General features: G+C 51.0%; 1 protein-coding gene across 1 annotated transcript; it reads right to left on the bottom strand.

Moving 5' to 3' along the window:
* Positions 1-210: 210 nt before the first annotated feature.
* On the bottom strand, positions 211-19219 carry LOC104516735 (integrin alpha-11-like; the record flags this gene model as incomplete). The annotated part of the gene is made up of 8 exons (XM_010161169.1): positions 19191-19219; positions 18993-19012; positions 18512-18623; positions 4762-4871; positions 3013-3104; positions 2605-2719; positions 982-1109; positions 211-359 (listed from the first exon to the last, which is right to left on the bottom strand). Coding segments are annotated over exons 1-8 (755 nt in total), but the record flags the coding sequence as incomplete, so codon positions are not given.
* Between the last annotated feature and the right edge of the window lie 1473 nt (positions 19220-20692).

Consider the following 20692-nt stretch of genomic DNA (forward strand, 5'->3'; position numbering starts at 1 on the left):
CCAGCTGCAGCCGAGGACGGAGCATTTTTGCAAAGCATCGTTTGTAAAGCACCAATTAAGGACCGAGCGGTTTTGCAAAAGCATTTTTAGCTCAGCGGTATCCCCTGCTTTCTAAGCAGTGAGGAAAAGTGAAGGGAGAGAGAGGGAAGAAAAACAAACAGTGATTTTAAGCTTCTTGTCAGGAGGAACAGGAAGGTGAGAGATTTTTACCGAGCGAACTCTATCCCATAGGCAGTCCTGGTTTCTGTACCTCCTCTTTGCTCTATGTGACTGGCAGCCGCTACCACATCTTTTACAGACCTGTAGTCATTTAAATGAAACTCATGGACGACATCTTCTCCGTACTGAACAACTCCGACCTAGGGATTAAAGGAATGTCACATAGGGCGCCAACATTCCGCCGCGTAGCGAGGACCTGCGACACAACGAGCATATTTTGCCCATCACACGAAATAACAGTCAGCGTTAATAATCAATCGCTCTGTCCCGATTTGCTCCAGTTTTCCCTCTATGGGACCACTGATAATGCTCAGTTTTATTCCTATTCTCTGACAGCTCTCACCCACATGCGGCTGCCCCAGCTTTAAAGGTTTGGGGTGATGCAGATGGGACCCAATGGGGGTTATCTGTGAAAATTGTTAAGGATATCCCTTCCCAAGCCCCTTCCCAAATCAGCCCACGATTACTGATAGGAAGAGGATGGAGAGCTCTTCCAGCTGTATTTCCGTATGATTTCATCCTCCCCATGCCCGCTCAGGGTGTGGGGTGCTGCTCTCCCCACAGCTCATTTAGGGACATCAATGTGAGCCTTATTCCCACGGGCTCACCTGTAAAATCCATACATTGGGAGTTTATTTCGAAAAAGCGTGGTGCCAAATTATGGTGTCTCAACAGAAAAAGAACGTAGAAAACAGCCCCGTGAGCGTGGCCACGGGGCTCTGCACGACATGGGGGGGACGCAAAAGCTGTGCTGGGCCTTACTTGTATCTGGCCGGGGCCAATATAAAATTTTTTCAAGATGTTTATCAGGAAGTGCTGAACTTCAACCCAAGGATATATGCTGTTTGATCCATCCAGAACTATGATTATGTCCATGTACGTCTGGCATCCTGTGAAAAATACGCAGTGTGTTAGTGAAAGACCTTGGCAATGCTTGCAAAGGGGAGATTTACGGCTTCATTCCTCACAGTCAGGTACTTGCTCTTATGGGTTAGTTTGAAAAAAAAAAAAAGAAAATCTTATTTCAATCATTCATAAAGACCTTTGGGCGTCAACAAGGTAGTGAGAAGCCACAAGCATCCTCTCTGCCGAGAAAAGACCAGATAACTTTCTAAGAATAACACTCAACAGTATCTTTTCTGATTCAGATTTGGACTTTTATCCGGTCTAATATAGTTGCATACTTCAAAGGGTGGCCTGCTGCAGGCAGGATCCGGCCCCCGTTCCTCCCGCAGAGCAATGCTTTACCCCTGAGTCACTCCTCAGCCCTGCCTGTACTCGCCGTATAATGCAAGTCGGGCATTTCCTCCCCTTCCCGTTAAACCCTCTGCAACGAGGCAGCCAAAAACCCCAGCGAGGACCCCAGCACTCAGCTCTGCAGTATGAGCCACGAAGGATTTAGGCAGCTGACCGGTTTTCAACAGGGAAAATTGCTCAGCATCTTCTCTATCTTGTTTATATTTTCTAACACTATTTAGAAAACTTGCAGAAGACCAGAAAACACTGAATTTTCCAGTGACAGATATTTATCAGTTGCCCTTTCACCTATTTTAGGCATTTATGGGTTAGCACATCCATGGACTGGAGTCACACATGGGTCACTCCGTCACCGTGGTCCTCAGCTGCGTGCCACCATCTCGATCCCCTGGGAGAGGAGACGACCCTCCGCATCCCAATGCTCTGCTCACTAACAACCTCTCAAAAAACCAATTCCCCTTTGCAGCGAGGGCTAAGGCATCTCCCAGCCATAAAGGGGGTAGCAACACTGAGAATTCGGTGGTGGGCTCTGCCTGTGCTGCCTCTGCCCCCCAAAGTCCCCTTGTTCCCATGCTCTGCTCTATTCCTTGAATTAATTGACACCAAACGTGTGCTGGGGCATCACACCCTGTGCCCAGCTGGGGCAAGGATCTTCTGGGAGGTGCAGGACAGGTTTCTGTGATTTCTTACCACCTACAAGAAAGCCAGGAAGCTTATTTAATACCTCAAAATGAAATCACGCATCCAAACTTGCAAGTTTGGGCCAAAATATTTAGCTTTCAGTCAATGAGCTCTTTGTTTTGTGTGGCCAAGGTCTGAATTCTTTCCTTATTTTGCCTTCCTAGCTCTGCTGATAAAATATTCTGGATACTTTTACTTCTGGTTTTGGAAGAATAAGGTATTTTTTGTCTTCCCCAGGTGTCAGTCAAAAGGAAAATGTTTACCAGATGTCGGTGTGCGTAACCCCCTTTGAATCACTTCCCTGCAATCATTTCCTCTGCTCTCTCGCCTTCGCTCAAACACTGACATCGCTTTGTTTTCTCAATGGGACTGAAGCGATTAGAGAACAGAGATTCCCTCTGACTTCAAAGGCGGGGTTAGAGCTGCGGGGCAGATTGTTTCCCATACTCTGCAGAGCCGGAGCCACCGTCTTGGAGAACCTGAAGTTGGAGTTGACTCGGGAGCACATGCCCGTGGTGTAGTAGGAGCTCCCGCACTCGTGGGACCAGAGAGGGCTGCAGGCCTGGGGGGGGAAAAACGAGCATCAGGGGTGGGCTTAGAGCTGCTGCTTTTTAACCGCTGCTTTGCGAGGCTGTCCTCTCCTTTGGCACCTTTTCCCCGTGGAAGGTGAGGTTTCTGAGCCCCGTGGTGCACGCAGCATGTATATAAGTACACGGAGAGTTGGTTTTGCATGCCCTTACATGCTTGTGTACATGTGTCTGGGTTTGCACACCTTTACACGCCGGACATACACGCACCCTGCAGAGACCTCCCGACTCAGGGGGGCCAGGCGGTGCCAAAGCCCCTGTTCCTCACCAGAAAGCTGTTGTCCTTGGGGTTGGTAGCCAGGCTGAGGCCGAGGCGCATGTTGTCCTTCCGCTCGGAGACGTTGGAGAGCGTTACCCGTCCTTTGGAGAGATGAGGCGGTTAGGGATGGCAGTGGGGGGATGCTGGGCACCCAGCTCATGTCACAGAATCACAGAGTGGTTTGGGTGGGAAGGGACCTTAAAGCCCCCCCAGCCCCACCCCCTGCCATGGGCAGGGACACCTTCCACTAGACCAGGTTGCTCCAAGCCTCATCCAGCCTGGCCTTGGACACTTCCAGGGATGGGGCATCCACAGCTTCTCTGGGAACCTGTCCCAGGGCCTCCCACCCTCTCGGGAAGATGCTGACACCCCGCTCTGCTCTGGGACCCAGGCACACCACACCTTTCGACTGCAGCTCTGTGGTGGTGAGTGGGATGCTCCCGCCACCTTGGGCATCCACCACCCACTCGGCGTGGGAAGGGAAAGGGTTGAACTCCGGTCCCACATCAGCTTGTGTTTCCCCATGCTACGGTCAACGCTGCTGCACGCTGGCTGTCAGCTTGATGCCCCCCCAGGGCAGCTCTGCATCTGGTTTTACTCAAATGGCCTCAGTGGACTGTGCTAACTAGACAAGTTAATTGAGGAAAAAATAAAATAGGATGTGTTCATGGAACTGAGCTTTTCATCTGAAACTCATTTCCAATGGGAAAAAGGATTGGTTTTCAGCAAGATTCAAATTTACATGCAGAGGAGATTTGTTTTGTTGAAGAATCTCAGTGATCCCATAGGAAAATAAAAAAAAGATAAAAAATAAAACAATGTGTAAGTACTTGTGGCCAATCAATCAAATATTGCAGATGATCCAAAGTTCCTCCTCTCTTATCAGCTCTGGTAGAAACCCAGGATAGTTCAGACTGATAATGATGAAAAATGAAGTGAGAACTGCTCAGTGGTAAAAATTCCCAGGCTTTGCCCCCAAATGCCAGCAGCGCTCCTCAAGACCATGAGAAAATCCCCGTCTCTCATGTTCCCTGCTGAGACAGGGACGTGTCCGTCGGCTGTCCCACTCGGGCAGCAAAGGGGACTTGTCCCCTCATGCCTTGCACTGTCCCAACCCGAGGAGGACAGCTCCCGATGTCGCGATATTGTGCTGTTGGCACGGTTGGTGCTGGACCAGCCCGAGAAACCCCAAGGAACATCTTGCTTTCTCCATCAAGGGAGATGTGATCGGGATGTCTGTGGGACCGGAGCAACCCTGGGGTCCCTCCTCCTGGGATGGCAGTGGTGAGGCATAGGGGTGGTGGATGATAATTCCCCAAATGCCAAAGCCGCGGGGGCAGGCTGGATGTTGGGAGCAAAACCTGCCTGCACCCGGGGAACCTGGGCACATCATCTGAGCATCCCCCAGAGAGGGAATACAGACACCATGTGCAGTCAGGTATTAGCTAGTGGGACCCACTGATAATTTTATCCTGATGGTTTAGTAAATGAAGCAGTTTAAGCTATATTAAATAACTTTTTTACTTTATCCCAATTTGCTTGATTTTACCCTGACGTCGCTTGTAGCTCAGTACCAGGAGTGATGTGATCACCTGAAATAGTTCCTTATCTAAAAATCCTCCCAAAACATGCAGTCCTTATGCTTTCGGGGACAATCTGGGCAACACATCAGGGCGCATCCTTACAGACCAAAGCAGTGACGGAAAGCACCAGGTTAAAACACCCAGCTCCCACCCGCTGCCCCGGGGTGCGTGGTACCTAGGTTGAGTTTAGTGCAGTTGCTGTGGGTGTCGCTGGTCACCGGGCACTTGTAGACATCTCCCGTCTTCTGCTGCCCGTTGGTTTCGTAGGGAGCTCCCACCACCAGCCTGTGGGAAAGAGAGGTCGGTCAGTGCCTAGAGATGGGACAGGAGGTTACCGTTCAGAGAGGAATCACAGACTGGTTTGGGTGGGAAGGGACTTTAAACCCCCCCCCAGTCCCACCCCGTGCCGTGGGCAGGGACACCTTCCACTAGACCAGGTTGCTCCAAGCCTCAGCCAGCCTGGCCTTGGACACTTCCAGGGATGGGGCATCCACAGCTTCCCTGGGCAACCTGTCCCCGTGCTCCCCACCCTCTGCAGGAAGATTTTTTTCCTGCTATCTAATATAAATTTATCTGCTTTCAATTTAAACCCATTACTCCTTGTCCTGTCACTACAGGCCCTTTTAAATCCCCCCGGGAAAAAGGATTCCCAAGCCCCCAGCTCGTGGTTTGGGAGATGTCAGGAGAGGGTCCCTTGCTGGGCACACGCCGTCATTCCCCCGACTTGACTCAGTGCAAGCAGCAAAACCACTGTTTCGGCTTCCCCTTCCCGGGACAGCAGGCAGCAGTAAGCTGGGGACGATGACTCACTTCTGCTTGGAATTAAGGCCCAGCCGATGCGACCGGGGCGAACAAATGTCTGGCAGCGAACGAGGTCTGCAAAACCATCTGATGGTGTGGGGAGGAATGGGGGACCCCCATGACCACCTCATTTCATGGCCGGCGCCGGCACCAAAACCTTTGTCATCCCATGGTGGGCACGGCTGGCCCTGGGAAGGGGAGGGTGGAGATGTCCCTTCTCTCTCCTATTTCAGGTAGGAATCTTGTCATGCCAGGAGCGTCTTCAGGACACGGATGTGCGCAGAAGAGTCCTGCCTAATGATACCTACAGCAGCTGGTGTAGCAGTAGTGGCGATCCACAGGGAGTTTTCTCCACTAAAAAGCTGAAAAAGTAAATTTCCAGGAGTTTTACTCCAACCTGGGGTTGTTCACTTAGGAGCAGCCCGGAGCTGCACATCTGGATCCCCAGTGGCAGGTGAGGATGTTGGGCATTTATCTGTTCTTAAAAACAAGAGGAGCTGCTAAACACTCATGCACCCACCAAGGGTGCAGGCCACCAGTTGGGATGTATCTGGGACATTGCAAGCATTTTTCCCCCTTTTTCTTGTGGACTTGACCAGAATAGTACAAAACAGTAAACCAAAGGAGGAGGAGAACAGGACCTGAGGAATTTGGCCATTCCTTCCAGGCTAGTTCAAAAATACCCCAAACCACAGGTTACTGGAATCTTCTGCTCCCAGTGTGTTAGCCCCAAAATAAATCTGCTCCGTTGCTTTTCAAAATCCTATCGGTGGATGTAACCATCCAAGTCCGGATCGCCAGATAAACAGGACCTCTTTTGTTCCGTGCCACCCTACCCAGCAGCTGGCAAAGCGACCGTCCCCGGCACAGATGGTCCCAGTTAGACCAGAAACGGTCATTTTTAAAAAAATGCTCCTTCTACAAAGACACTAAACACTCATTGTTTTATTCCATCGCTATAAAGAATTGCTTACCAAATTAAAAGCTCAAAAAAATCTAAGAAGCGTTTAAGGATTCTCATGGAAATACTTCCTGTCTTAGAGCTTCATTGCTAACGAGGAGATTAATTAGGGGAAAATTATAACCATCTGGAGTCCTCCTCAATAACATCCAGAAGCTCAGGGAAGTCTGGTACCTTCTCCCTGACCTGTACAAGAAGTTTATTCCTGTCCCTCTGCCTTTGCTGCACTATCGATGCCTGTTTGCTCGTGGTCAGAGACGGGGGGGTAGGTGGAAGCTGTGAAATGTAGCAAAAGGATGCGGGGAGGAAAAAAAGACCTTGAAGATGAAAAGAAACAAAAATTGAGACACCTCAGAAGATTATGATCTCATTTTTAAAATCTTCATTCCCAAAGAAGAATTTAACATAAATGGGATTTAACATGAACTCAGAGCAGCTCCTCCTTGATGTGCCCCTCACCATCCTCAGGAAATCCTATCTGGCACTTTTCCATTAATTAATATTCACATATATTCCCATTAATTTTCACAGATATTATCACGCTACCCATTAATAAATATTCCTGGACACCAGCACTTATTAGGCCGACGCATCTCTTCCAAACGCGAGAGGATGACGAGGGCAAACCACCCATTCCCCCACTTCCCCAGCCCTACGTCAGGGCTGGAAGCTCAAAGAAAGCCCAAATATTCACAGACCCTGCCATGAATGCAGAGAGGTTGTGAAGCTCATGAAAACAGAATTTTTGTCTCCCAAAGACAATGGCATTGTTTTCCCTTTTTGGTTAAATTTAAATGATTAATTAGCTGAAGCTGTCAAATTCTCATGGAAACTTGGCAGCTGGGGAAAAGCCTTTTCCAGCTGTTTGAAAGGTGCAGGGATGCTGTAAGTGTTCCCTGAAGTCGGCTGTCAGAGCCATTGCTCAGCTCACAGGTTGCTTACAAACCTCTTCACTTTGTGGTTTGTAAACCTGTGCTCCAAATGTCTTTTTTTCTTAAAATCCTCCCCAAAAAAGTCCCATCCAAAATCACCCAAATCCAACTGAAGCATCAGGGAGCCATCCCCTGCTCCATCACGGCTTTCCTCCTCCTCACACACCCTTGGGACACCCCAAATCTCCTTCATTTCTGCTCCCTGGGGGGGTGCAATCCACCCCCCCAGCCCGGCATGATGCTAAACGAGCGAAGCAGCAGGCCCTTGCGTCATTCACCCCAAATCTCCTTCACTTCTGCTCCCTGGAGGGGTGAAATCCACCCCCCCAGCCCCGGCATGATGCTAAACAAGCGAAGCAGCAGGCCCTTGCGTCATGGCTTGGCTAATAAATGAAGCTTTAAAAGAAAATAAGAACCAAACAAGCCTGCCCTCGCCTTCCTTTTCATGTGCTCCTTATGGGGAAAACAAAGGCAAAAAAAAATAGGGATTAAATGTGAAAAGCTCAGACTGCTCAGAGCAACATGTCTGAGGACATATTTTTAACTTTTATCCTGGGGGAAAAAAAAAAAACAAAACCCAAGGAAAACCAGGCTGTTGGTGTAAACTCAATTTCTGCTTTGCAAGCAAAGCACCATGCTCAATCCCACTCCCCAGTGCCCTGCCTGGGCTGGGGACGGGATGGCTGTGTCCATCACTGCAGGCTGGGCAAGTCTCACATCAAAAATGATGTGTCAAGCTCAATATGCATTTGTCTGTGGTGTTTTAAATGATTTCGTTACATGAGCGGTGTGCGCGGCACGACCAGGCGACATAAAACGTGAAACACTGCCGCGCTTCGGTGTCTAAACCAGAGTCACAGCGGCTCGGTACCGACCGAATTATTGGGGTATTCCTTTTTCCCTTAGTCAAAACACTATCTGGTGAAATTCCCTGTGTCACAGGCATTAATTCCTGCCAGTAATCTCGGTACTGAACCAATAAATTATGTTTGGCTGGAGCACGCCTCCTGGAAAAACATCCGTCCCTGATTTGAAGGCATTATGTGATGAAGCAGCCAACATTTCCATGTGAAATCTGTCGCAGAGTTCAGCGCCTAAACATTCATGGACGTTTGGATGTACCTACCGGCTGCTGTGCTGAGCCAAAGGGATCATAGAATCATGGAAGGGTTTGGGATGGAAGGGACCTTAAAGCCCCCCAGCGCCACCCCCTGCCATGGGCAGGGACACCTTCCATAGCCCAGGGTGCTCCAAGCCTCATCCAGTCTGGCCTTGGACACTCCCAGGGATGGGGCATCCACAGCTTCTCTGGGCAACCTGTCCCAGTGCTCCCACCCTCTGCGGGAAGAATTCCTTCCTGATGTCCCATCTCAATCCTGGTTCTGCTTAATTTCTTTAGCCCCTATTTGTCTTATTTATTAGTCCCTATTGCATAATTATTGATTTCTGCCTATTGCCCCTAAAGTGCTGATGGTTTTTACCTACACTTGCCCCTGCCAGGGCTGTATTAACCAGCACCTTTGCCTGGAGGTAGCTCAGCCCCTCACCCTATATGCACGATGGTCCCCCACCCCAACATAAGAGTCCTCCAGAGACCTCTCAGCCTTTTAGCATCCAACAGATTCCTGGCTTTTTAGGGCAATAACCCTCCTGGGCACAGTAGGCTCCCTGGGTGCATTGCAGAGAGATTGCAAAGCTCATTTTGAGCCTTAAGATATTTTGATTAAATGGAAAGAAATCAGGAAAGGAAGGTATGTCTAGCTGGTGATCCAGGAATGCAGGGATTAGGGAGGAACGGAGAAGCAACTACGCTTTTCACAGGATTTTTCAATCAATGGGACACTTAATCTCCTGCAAGGCAAATTCACTTGCAGTTAATTTATTCAAGATGGAACTGGATGAAGAAGTGATTAAGGAGGTTCAGGAAAGGGAGAGTTCAGCTGTGGAAAACTTGAAATGGGATCGGAGCTCCTTGGAGGGAGCGTGACAGAGGAATGGACTTTGAAATGTTTTTCTCCACATTGGCAACGGTGGAAAAAAATACCTAGTGGGAATGCAAGGAGGGGCAGAAATGTCAGGAGAGTCAACGAGGTGGTGGTGGCACATACCTGAAAATGAGTCCTCGGTCTGACAGCAGCTTTCTGTGCAGCCTCTAAGTTAATAATGTTATCCATCTCAGGTAATTTTTTCATCTTTAAATACAAGAGCTCTGCTGGAGAGCACAAGCAGTGCAGGAAAGCTCTGCTGATGGGGAGGATCCCATCGCCTTGCACAGGCAGCAGCGGGCAGACTGCTGCTCTGGCCAGTCCTGCTCGCCACGAGCAGATAAAACTCATGTGTTGGTGACCACAAAAACACTCTTGGGACAGACAGATGTGGCCAAGTGCCGGGTGACCTCCAACACGGCCTCAGAGAGGGAGTTTGGGTTGATGGCCATTGTGTTACTAAGCCCATACGTACCCCAGAGCCTGGGGAGGTGCAGCAGATGACGCACTGATTTTTTTGGTCTCTATGGAGCAACCCACAAGCCATGGGCCAGCGGGGAAGGAGCTTGGAGCACATGGGAGAGGGGTGCAGGCTGGCAGTGAGAAGGAGCATTGGGTCTGGGAGCACCAAGAAGCCCTCCTGACGTACGCTGGGTTAACAGCATATTAAATAATGTCAGTTGGGTACATTCAGCAAGCAGCTTTGAAAAAGCCCAGCACACAAAGCCAGGAGGGATGCAGAGCTTTGCTTTCCCAACTGGGAAAAGCCGTGAGAGGTTTTGCCCACCCCAGGAGCCAAGGCTCTGCCACCCAGGAGAGGATGTTCCTCCCAGCCATGGCTGTTTCATCCACATCCTTCTCTCCTGCATGGAATACCATCTGATCCCAGATTGTTCCTCATCATCTCCAGCCCTCAGCTTCTGGGCCAACATCCTTCACACAGCCCTGGGGGGGGTCTTCTCCAGCACCCAGCCCTGGGCTGACTCATGACCAACAAGCCATTTGGGCTCATTTAGGGGTGGTTGTAGGGGAATGTTACAACCTTTGCAAGACCATCTTGTCAGTTGAATACCTGGAAAATCATCCCTTGGCAGAAGCATTCCCGCTGGAGGCATCAGAGCCTCTCACACACCTCCAAGTTTCCCTGTGCTCCCTGTATTACCCCAATTAATAGACAACTTACTAATGATGGAGCAGTTAGACAGCTCCATCCCGACATTTGGTGAGTTTTATGGGATTTCTCTCCCAAGATATAGCACATCCTTGCTTTGAGGTTTGAGTCCCACTGACCCCTGAGCCCAGCACAGGCAACCAGGTCTGGACCCTGACCCACTCCTGGACATGAGCTTTGCCCCCATCTCCATCCCCTCCTGTCCCTCTGCCACCGGTGCACAGAAGCGCCCTTGGTTGTTGTTTTTTTTAAAGGCCAATCAGTGTTTTCTCTGCTTTATAACAAACCCTCTCATTGCAAAACGAAACATAAACACAACTGTAATTTAACCAGCTGTTCCACGCGCCGGGGCGAGCCGGGAATGGATGCTCCTAATTACACAGCCCGTTCCCACAGTGATCTGCAAACCCCTCCCGTGTCTGGACAGGACCCGGCAGAACCATCTACCCCCATGCTCAGCAGCCACGTCACGGGAACAGCCCCGCACCAGGACACGGAGATGGAGACACGCAGGGTCCGAGCCCCGCACGCCACTGCGGCAATTACAGACGTCGCAGGCAGCAAAATCTCCGGCACGCTCCTTAAAATAGCAGATGACAGGCACACTGCAAAACATGTCTGAGGAGCACGCAGAATATTGTGGTCAGCAGTAATGATACTTTCTTATATTTCCTGGTGTCATTTTTTCCCTTTTGCTTAGGGATATTGAAATAAAGAGGTGTTTACACGAGAGGCCCGTCAGCGATTCTTGGCTGGGCCGTGGGTTTCCACTGCGGCGTTTGGAGTTGCTGATCGATGCTCTCTGTAGGCTGCACGTGGCCATTCTGTCTCGTGCAATCTCTGGCTTTCTTCTGGAGGTCTCCAAAGCAAATGCTGATCTGTGACTCCAGTTCTCACCATGTGCCTCTTGCTTTCCCCAGTCACCCGGTATCACCAGCTAATGGTGTCTGGGAGGTTCCCCCTCGCTACTGTTGGCTTCAATATCCCAGCTCCATCCATCTGCCCTCAGTGCTCAGAGACCACAACACCAAACCCCCAGCCCTAAACAACAAAGATGTGATTGCAAAGGCCTTTTTATGGGTGAATAATTTGGGATTAGAAGGAACAAGAGCCCCTTTCTCTGTAGAGATCTTCATAAATGGAGGCTACAGATATTTTGCACCACACGTATCGTGGTGGCACAGACAGGACCTGGTGCCCGTCCACCTCCAGCCTCCCCTGATGTCACCACGGGAAGTGTGCTGGGGTCTTCGGGCTGCACCTGAATCTAATGCTACAATGCCATGAGGATGCTTTAAAAACACCAAGGAGATGATGTGCATCAAAGTCCTGGCTGCCAAAGCTCATGCTTGATGGGCTACCTCTGTTTTTTCTTAAAATTCCTGGTGCACCTCAGAGGGGGAAGCCCTCCCATGTATCCCAGCAAGCAACGGAAGGTTGGGAACACTGCTCTTGCTACAGCAGTTTGAAAACCTTGTGTAAACTCGCAGGGCTGGGGCAGGGGAAATTTTCAGGCTCTCTAGGTGGGGAAGGTGAGATGGAGATGCTGGGATTCCCAGGAGCCCAGAATCATGGAATCAGAGAATGGTTGGGGTTGGAAGGGATCTTAAAGCCCCCCAGCCCCACCCCCTGCCATGGATAGGGACACCTTCCACTAGACCAGGGTGCTCCAAGCCTCATCCAGCCTGGCCTTGGACACTCCCAGGGATGGGGCATCCACAGCTTCTCTGGGCAACCTGTCCCAGTGCTCCCACCGTCTGCGGGAAGAATTCCTTCCTGATATCCCATCTCCATCTCCTGGCTTTCAGTTTAAACTGTTACCCCTTGTCCCAGAAGCTGCAGGGCAGCTGCTCTCCGTGGCTGGATTTGTCAGGTAGCCCCAATCCCCATTTCTGCACGTGCCTCCTGTTGGCTCCCTTGCAGAAAAACAAATCCTCCCATGAACCCTTCTTTTCTGCAAGCCCTACAGAGAGTTCCACAAGACCACATCCACTTTCCTGATTAGACCAAATGCTTTCTAAAAAAAAAAAAAAAAAAAAAAAAGGGCCTGACCTTGCAGCTGATGCAAACCGATCCCAGAGTCTGTGGTAACCACGCTGCTTTATGGCAAGGAAGCTCTGCCCCAGGGGTGTCAGATGCCCCGTATCCTCCAAGGCACTCAGGAAGGTGCCAGGCATGGACAGAGCAACCTGTGGAGCAGCCCTTGTGAGCCCAGCAATGTTAATAACGGAGCCCACGGGATTTTCTAGGGAAAAAAAGGCCATATCGTGCCAGAACAGGGACAACCAGAGAACATGGGAGATGGGTTGGGCTGTGACAGCATCCTGCACCCTGTGGGCAGTCCGTGCCTGCAGCCCCGGCACGGTGGGAGGGAGAGCCGGGAGCAGACATTATCCCCGTGCCGGAGGAATGCTTTGCAGTTATGTACCCTTTCACCAAAATAATCCATGTGCTCGGGTACTGGCCAAACCACAGGAGAATTACAGCCAAGAAAGCCTCTCGCAGTAGTAGGGAAATAGCAAACTCTTTAACTGTTTTTCCAGATCAGCACAATTATGGCTTTAAATCCACCAAGCAGATTTTTCTCTCTTCTCCCTCCTCCTTTTTCCCTTTGGCCGTGCTCAGACTGGAAACGTCTTGTCTGTGCCTGGAGCAGCTGTGGGGACGGGGGCTCAGGGCTGCCCCTGCTCCAGAAACCCTTGGATGGGGGAATCAGCGCTGTGGTGATCACAAGGATGATCTCTTGCTGAGGGCAGCAAGGAGGGGCCAAATCCTGCACCGAGGCTTCACAGCAACCCTTTGCTGCAAAGCGGGGTTGGGACAGCACGAAGCTTGTGCTCAGGAGGGAGAGGGCATCTTTAGAGCATCCAGCATCCCAAAAGCTAGACCCACAGCCCTTGAAGCTCATCCGGGACCAGCCATGCCAACTTGCCAGCAGCATCCGCAAAGCCCTGGCCTCAGCCAGCTCGGGAATGCTCTTATTATTTTCACAGCTTCTAAAGGCTAGTGGATGTTTATTCCCAGGGCTTTCCTTCCACAGCCAGTTCTTCTCAAGCTTAAATTTTTGCATAGCTGGAAACTTTCAATCCACAGACACAAACCTGTGTGGGACAGCAGTCCCGGCACTCCCCTGCTACCTGCCCTGTGGGGCACAACCCAGCCCCTGGGCCCCGCTCCCACTTCTGTACTGGGGTGTCCAGTGGCTTTGGAAAGCTGAGGGTGGTGGTTGGCGTGACTCCTGTGTGTGGAGCAGGAAATGGGTCCTTTTATCCTTCCTTAGGGAGGGACACAGTTCCTACTTAGCGGATGATGGGGAGCAGTCAAGAAAAGCAATTGGGAGAGGGAAGATGAAAGGTGAAGGGAACTTTTTTCCCTTTTTCCACCTGATTTTTGGACCTCTAAGAACATTTTCTCCCCAAACTCAAGGTGATTCAAGTTTAGGTTTGCCACAAACCACCACGTGTAGCGTGAGAAGAGCGCACACGGGGATGAGACCTTCTACATTTGAGGGACATACATCCCATACGCAATCGTGGAAGTTCCTTGCATGCTTGAACACACTTATCTTGCCCAAATAAATCCATCCACAGCGACAAACCTTCCTGAGCTCATGCAATTCACACCTTAAACACACCCAAAGTGGCATAAACCGAAGGGTGACTTGGACCCAGGAGCAGCTCCAGGCCAAGTCAACACCACGATCATCCCTACCCTTGCAGTAACGCCTTCTCCTTCAACCAAAACTCCTGCCAGGCCACTTTACCCCAAGCACAGCAGCACAGGGAGATCCCATTTCACTGGAGATGTCCAGCCCTGGGGACTGGGGATGCTCAGACCCTGTAACGCTGGGCACTGCTTGCCCTGCCTGCGCTGGGAATGCTGCCAGACTGCTGCTGCACGAAGCTAAACTGCACATTAGGATGAGTTTTGGTAGCCTGTTGTAATACTTTCCATTCACATACTTGGAGAAGGTGCTCAGATTGCACCTTCTGCTTAATGAAAAAGGGTGAGAAAGTGTTGAGAAGGAGGTCTGAAAGCTACTCGCTGCTGTGGAAGACAGTGAGCAGAGAAAAGCCACCCCACAAGTGGATGAGCTATTTGAGCAGTATACATCCAAGCATATTTTTTCCCCCTGGAGTTTAATAATGTGAATTCTATCCTCCCAGATTTTCCACTATCAGGGTTGCAGTTACAGCCCCCATCTGCAAATAGCCTGGCTCCTTCCCTGAAAGGTTAGAAAAAGGGGAAAATCACAACAGAAAATTCACCTACAGATTTTTGTAGGTAAGTTTGTATACACGCAAATAAGCCTCTACGCACATACCTACATATATATATAGAAAAAGCTGCTTTGAAACCCTTCTAAACCCACCCACACGAGCCAACAGCAGCATTAAGAGACTCAGACTGAAGGATAGGTGCCAAAGTCCTCAGATTCCACATCTGGTATTTGGCAGCCAAGTCTCCGCACGTTGCTATAACCATCGCTCCCATACGAACCCCGCTTCTGAGATAACCGCTGCCTTTCTCGGAGCCCTTCTGCGTTTCAGGGGATTTGGCTGAACTCCTCTGGAATGGTATTGAAGGATGATCGTCTGGCTTCTGCCTTACCAGCAACTGGGGCTTCATCTTTGCATCTCCATTTCTCCTGCCAGCTCCCGGGGTTGGCCGAGGCTCGGCGCAATTATCATCCTGCTCTCTCTGTACGTCCTTGGTTTATACTATAGATGTTTTGTTTGCTCAGTCATTTATCCTTTAACCAGAATGAGTCATGCTGGCTTCATTTTTTAACTGTGTACACATATTTAATAGACATTTTATACTACATAATTGCATATTCAAATACACACTGTACTTATGTATATACCTACGCTCACTCTGTGCGGAGAACATCCCTTTTTTTCATGCAGAGGAACCAACAGAGGAGAAAACTACAGCTGTGTCCTGCCTGATGTTGGCAGGAGAGCTATGACAACAGCCAAAACGAGCCAGAACTGGTCTTTGCTCCAGTATCCTGCTGGGAAAGGAGGCAAAATCCTCCCTTTGCCTGTCCCCATGGAAGCCAACGATTGACCACCCCATCAGTGATGGTGGCAGGTCAGAGGCTTGAGAAAAAGGCATAAAACACCCCAAATGGCATGGGAATCGCAGTCCCTCTGCCAGGATCATGCCTAAACCAACACCTATAGCTACAATTGTGCTGAAAATATTCCACACAAGGGTGTTTTCTACCCATCTCTGCTGGGCTTCTCCCTCAGAGCTCACTTTGGGCAGAAATCTCCGCAGATCAACAAAACCAGCCCACGCAGGGGCTGAACACCCAACGGCTTAGCCACTGCTGCTGTCTGCACCTGGCAGGGAAACCAAACCCCCAGGATGCAGGAAGGGATTGCAGATGTCCCAAATACTTTGGCCAGCACCTCTGCAAGGTGGGCTGAGGGATGGGACAGGCATGGAGCATCCCTGCCCTGCATCTCCTGCCCTTCTTTGGGACCAAGGCTCAGCTGCAGCCCCAGGAGGGCATCCCACCACCTGCACCCATGGATGTCCTTTGGTCATTTGAGGAGCACGATGGCACATGAGCACCTTGGAACAGGGCAGCTGGGTGCCATTTGCACCCAGTTAGACCGCTCCCCTCCAAGGGGAGATTTTTGGCATTTTTAGGATGAAAAGAAATATGGAAAAGATATTGTCCAGAAGCAAAGACAAGGAGGAATGTGATGGCAGAGACACTCAGTTCCTGTTCCTTATCTGCTTTGGAGAACCATGCTCTCTGAACAGCCTTTCCTGGGCTTAACCCCCACCCAGCAGACACCTCTGTGGATCCAGAGCCTCTGGCACGGGCCAGCGCAAATACCATCAAATTTTTGGTGTTTTGGATCCACTCCCAGAAAATATTTCACAGCAGAGGTTTGTGCAAGTGAAGAGCTCACATGCTCTTGAAGCATCAGATCAACTGACCTAAAGAGCATGGTCCCCATCCTGCAGACATGCCCAGGAGCAGGAGAGGGATGGAGACACCAGGCTGGGCGGAGATTCCCGCAGAAATTAAGCACATGGCGCCACTCAGGTGTGATCCAGCATTACATGGAGGGAGATGAGGGTGGAAGCAGAGCAACATCATCTGCCCCCACCCAGGTGTCAAGCAGGGGATGTTGCAGGAATAAAAAAAAAATAATGAAACTACTTGAAAACCACGTTTATGACGTGCTCCGCTGGCTTTGGCCACAAACAGTTGTGCTGTCAGGCTGCCCAAAATTCTTTACCTCCCCCTAAAAAAACACATTTATTTGGGTAAACATCCACATTCTCAAGAAAAGAGAGGGTGAAAGGCTGCATCCCATGCCACATGTTTCTGGCTTCTGGCTTGTTGAGTGTAAGCTAGCCGATTGGGAAGCAGTCCTGTCACTCAGGTTCATGGACAGTGAGGATGAAAAGGATCCTGAGAGATCACTCAGTTACCAACACAACCCCAGGCAGGGTCAGCTCCAGGAGGAAGCTCTCCAGCTGCTGCATGCAGACCTGGCTCAGGGACCACAGGGATGCCCAGGTACCCAGCATGGGAACTCTTCTTGGGAGACTTAGCCTGGCTGCAAGCAGCCCTGAGCTCTGTCCTGAGCTGAAGCAGTGGAAGAGCCCATCGCTGCTGTGCAGATGTGAGCGCCTGAACTTCCGAGGGGATGCTGGGTGCTAAAATACCGGCTCAGGACCCGTCTCTGCAACGGGGCAGAGGCAGCTTCACGGGCTGCACTCCAGGCAGCCCTCTCCCTTCCCAGCCCATCCCAGAGCCTACGTTCCCAGCGGAAAGCTGAACCTTATCCTACCATTCAAAGCTTTATGAATATTAACACAGGTTTCCGTTGGATGGCAGAAGGAGATGGTGACTGAAAGAGTTGAAACATGACAGGATTCAATTGCAAACAGCTCCCTGGGATGTGGCTGGGACCACCGGAGCTCGGATGGCTCCCACAGCCCCAGTGCAGCATCAGCATCACCCCATTAACTAGGTGCACAGCACTATTTAGGAAAAGCACACAATCCTTGTGGAAAACCACGACCAGGAGCCAGTGGAAAGGCTCACCACAGCATGCCTGCACAGCTGGCCCTGACCCTCCAGTAAACAGAAGGGAAGCGGCAACGGGGGTTTCAGGCGTGCTGACGGCAGCTGGGGAGGCTGAGGTTGAAGCCAAACCTCCTGCTACTCCTTGCAGGAAAACATCAGCTTGGCTTGAGGACACAGGACAGGATCCGGCACCATGCACCCCATCAGCCCCAGCAAAGGCAACACAGGTCCAATTTATGAATTTCAGGGCTATCTACTGCATTAATTACACATTTGCTTGCTGCCTTAAGCCTGGCTGTTGTCCATCCGCAGGGCAGATCCTTCAGCTCTGCAGTAATTAAGTTGCAGGGAATTGAATGGGCTTTTGAGCTGCCCTCATCACTGCAGCATCCAGATGTGCTCCCGGAGAGCACCAAGGGTCTCTGCCAACATCTGTGCAGGGTCCCCCAGTGGGGATCAGCCCTGGCGAGGAGCAAAACCTGCTGTGAAACCCAAAACCCGAGCAAAAACCCATCCCAGCTTCATCTTGCACTCCTGACAGACGCAGGCAGGTCTGAGCACTTCTGCAGACCGCAGCTCTTTGGTGGAAACTATATAAAATGGGATGACCTCAACCCAAAACCCAGATGGGTTTCCAAGTGAGCATCAGAGGCCAAGGGGCCCCTGGGAAACTGCGAACCTGCCTGAAATGACATCCTGTGTGTGGCACCTGCCACGGAGAGGAAGCCAGACAGGACCCAGAGCACAGCAGCCTGTACACACTATCAAATACAGAATATATTGTTGTCCCACACATAAATGTCTTTTTGAAGGAAAGAGGGTTTTCTCTTCTCTACTTTGCCCAGGCTGGTGTGGCACCAGCATCACCAAGAGCAAACCTGGGCTTCCCTTGGAGCTGGAGCACTGGCCATCCCAAAGCAGTGGTCAGAGGGAGCAGGAGGAGATACTCCAGGGTTTGGGTAGGTTGCTTTAGTTCCCCTCCCCTCCAGAACCCGTTGCAGAGCTCACTTACCATTTCTTCCCCCCGATGTCATGCTGCTGCACTGTGTAGCCAAAATATGCTTCCTTAGAGCCAGCTATGATTTTGGGCCTCTTGGTATCAATGTTGAAGGCATCACTAAACCCTGGGGAGTGAAAAGAAGGATCCTGTCAGCCAAAGTGCTGAGATTATAAGAGAAAACACTTTTTTTTTTTTTTAAACTGTGGTCAGCGACTTGAACAGGTCACCCCAATAGGCTCTGCAGTCTCCACCCACGGAGATATTCCAATCCCACCTGGACACAGCCCTGGATAACCTGTTTCAGGTGACCCTGCTTGAGCAGGGCTTGGATTAGATGCCTCCCACCTCGACCATCCTGGGAATGCTGCTCCCCCATAATCACAGCTTGCCCCAGGAGAGTCCTTGGCAAGAGAGGGATGGTTTTACTCCATCTCAGCAGGTCTGTGGCACAGCATTCCCACAACCAGCCAGGATGGAGAGGAGGCTGCAAGACCCAAAATACACAAGCTCCACCTCACCTGCAGCCACCCAAAGCTCCTCTTCCCAGCACTGAGCCTGCAGGGAGCAACAGCCAGCCCAGGCTGCAGCTTTAAGCGGGTTCATTTAGGGTTTAGTGGCTACAGCTGCACAACGTTCCCCTTCCACAGCACCAGCTGAAGCCTGAGCTGCCAGGATGGACATGGGGAGGGGCGAGGAGAGCACCCTCCTCCCCTCTGACATCTCCTCAAAGCCCCCTGTGATGGTCAATGCTGCTCTGCAACCTTTTGCTCATCATGGAGATGGCCAACACCATGTCCCCACGTACCCCAGCAGGGACCACGGGCTGGGGGTGCACAGAAAATGTGTGGAGTCTGGAGCCCATCACCCATCCCAACTGCCCCCACCGGCCACGTCCTGCTGACTCTGGGGGTTTTGCAGTGCCCAAGTCCCAGAGCCGGGATTTGCTTTTCCCGTGTGAGCAAAGCTGGTGCTGCTGGGGGTTTCCTAGGGAGAAGTGGCGCTGGAGGGGGATGTCCCTGAGGACAGATGCTGACACCCAGAGGGGGTGATTTTTGGGCTGGACCCGGCAGCAGGGTGTGCAGAAAGGGGGTCAGGTCAGTCTCCCCAGAACTGGGGCATTTCAGAGCTGCTGGAGATACCCCTTTGTCCATCCATGGGTGCAGGAGCTGCCCCAAATTGTGCCCACAGCCCCCTTGAGTGCATCCCATGGAGAAATAGGCTGGGGGCAGAGACCCTGGGGCAAGGGGGAAGCGCACTATTGCTGCTGTATCTCATGCACTGTGTTGTCTGTATTACGGGAGGGTGCAAAATGCTGCAGCGACCCACGTCCCATGGCCCATATCCCATGGTCCCTGTCCCATAGCCAGCAGATCCTTGTCCCATAGCCAACAGGTATCAGCCCACAGTATCCTAGTGCAATTCTTTATCCAGACACATACACTTTGGCTCCGACCAGCATCCCATTTAAACCTTTCACGGCTGCACAGCTTCTGCGGGGGGGTGTTTTTATGGTATTATTTTCCCCACGGATTTGCTTAAGCATGGAGGGGCACGGCCCATGTCCCAGCTACCACGGGGGAGATGGTGCTGCAGGGAAGGATGCTGATAGCCAGGATATCCCGACTCTTTGTTCACCTTCGGGCAGAAAGTAGCTGCAGTTGCAAATAGAAGTCCTGGCATCCCCAGTCCGGACGGCTTTAAACGCAGAAGGATCATGTTTGGTGTTTATAGGGGTATAAAGGGGTTGTCAGCAGGAGAGGTTGGGAATGCCGCTTCCCAGGCAGAAAAATTCAGGATGGAAAGTGTTTTTCTAGGTAGGAATGTTAGGGATAAACGTGATATTTTTTTTTTTTTTCTTCAGAACTGATCTGCAACGCTGGCTCCGTAAACAGAGAACCACGGAGTCTGGCCAAGGAGAGCTGAGGTAAGGAGCTTTAAAATCCTACAAAAAGAAATTCTAGAAAGTGGGGGGGGAAGGGAGACAGGGGGGATGAGAGCCAGCATATTTTGTGGTAGATTGACCTTATTTAACATTATAAAACAAATTAAAACCTCCTCCGAGTTAACTGTTACCCAGTGGAGAAACAGGGGCCAGGACCGGCCACTGAGAGAGATGATGGGGGAGGGAGGAGGCTGCGGGGAGCTGGGACCACCCCAGGTGCCACCAGCGAGACAGGGTGACACCCTGGACCT

Source organism: Eurypyga helias, unplaced genomic scaffold (genome assembly GCF_000690775.1).
Source record: "Eurypyga helias isolate BGI_N326 unplaced genomic scaffold, ASM69077v1 scaffold17261, whole genome shotgun sequence".
Lineage (NCBI taxonomy): Eukaryota > Metazoa > Chordata > Aves > Eurypygiformes > Eurypygidae > Eurypyga > Eurypyga helias.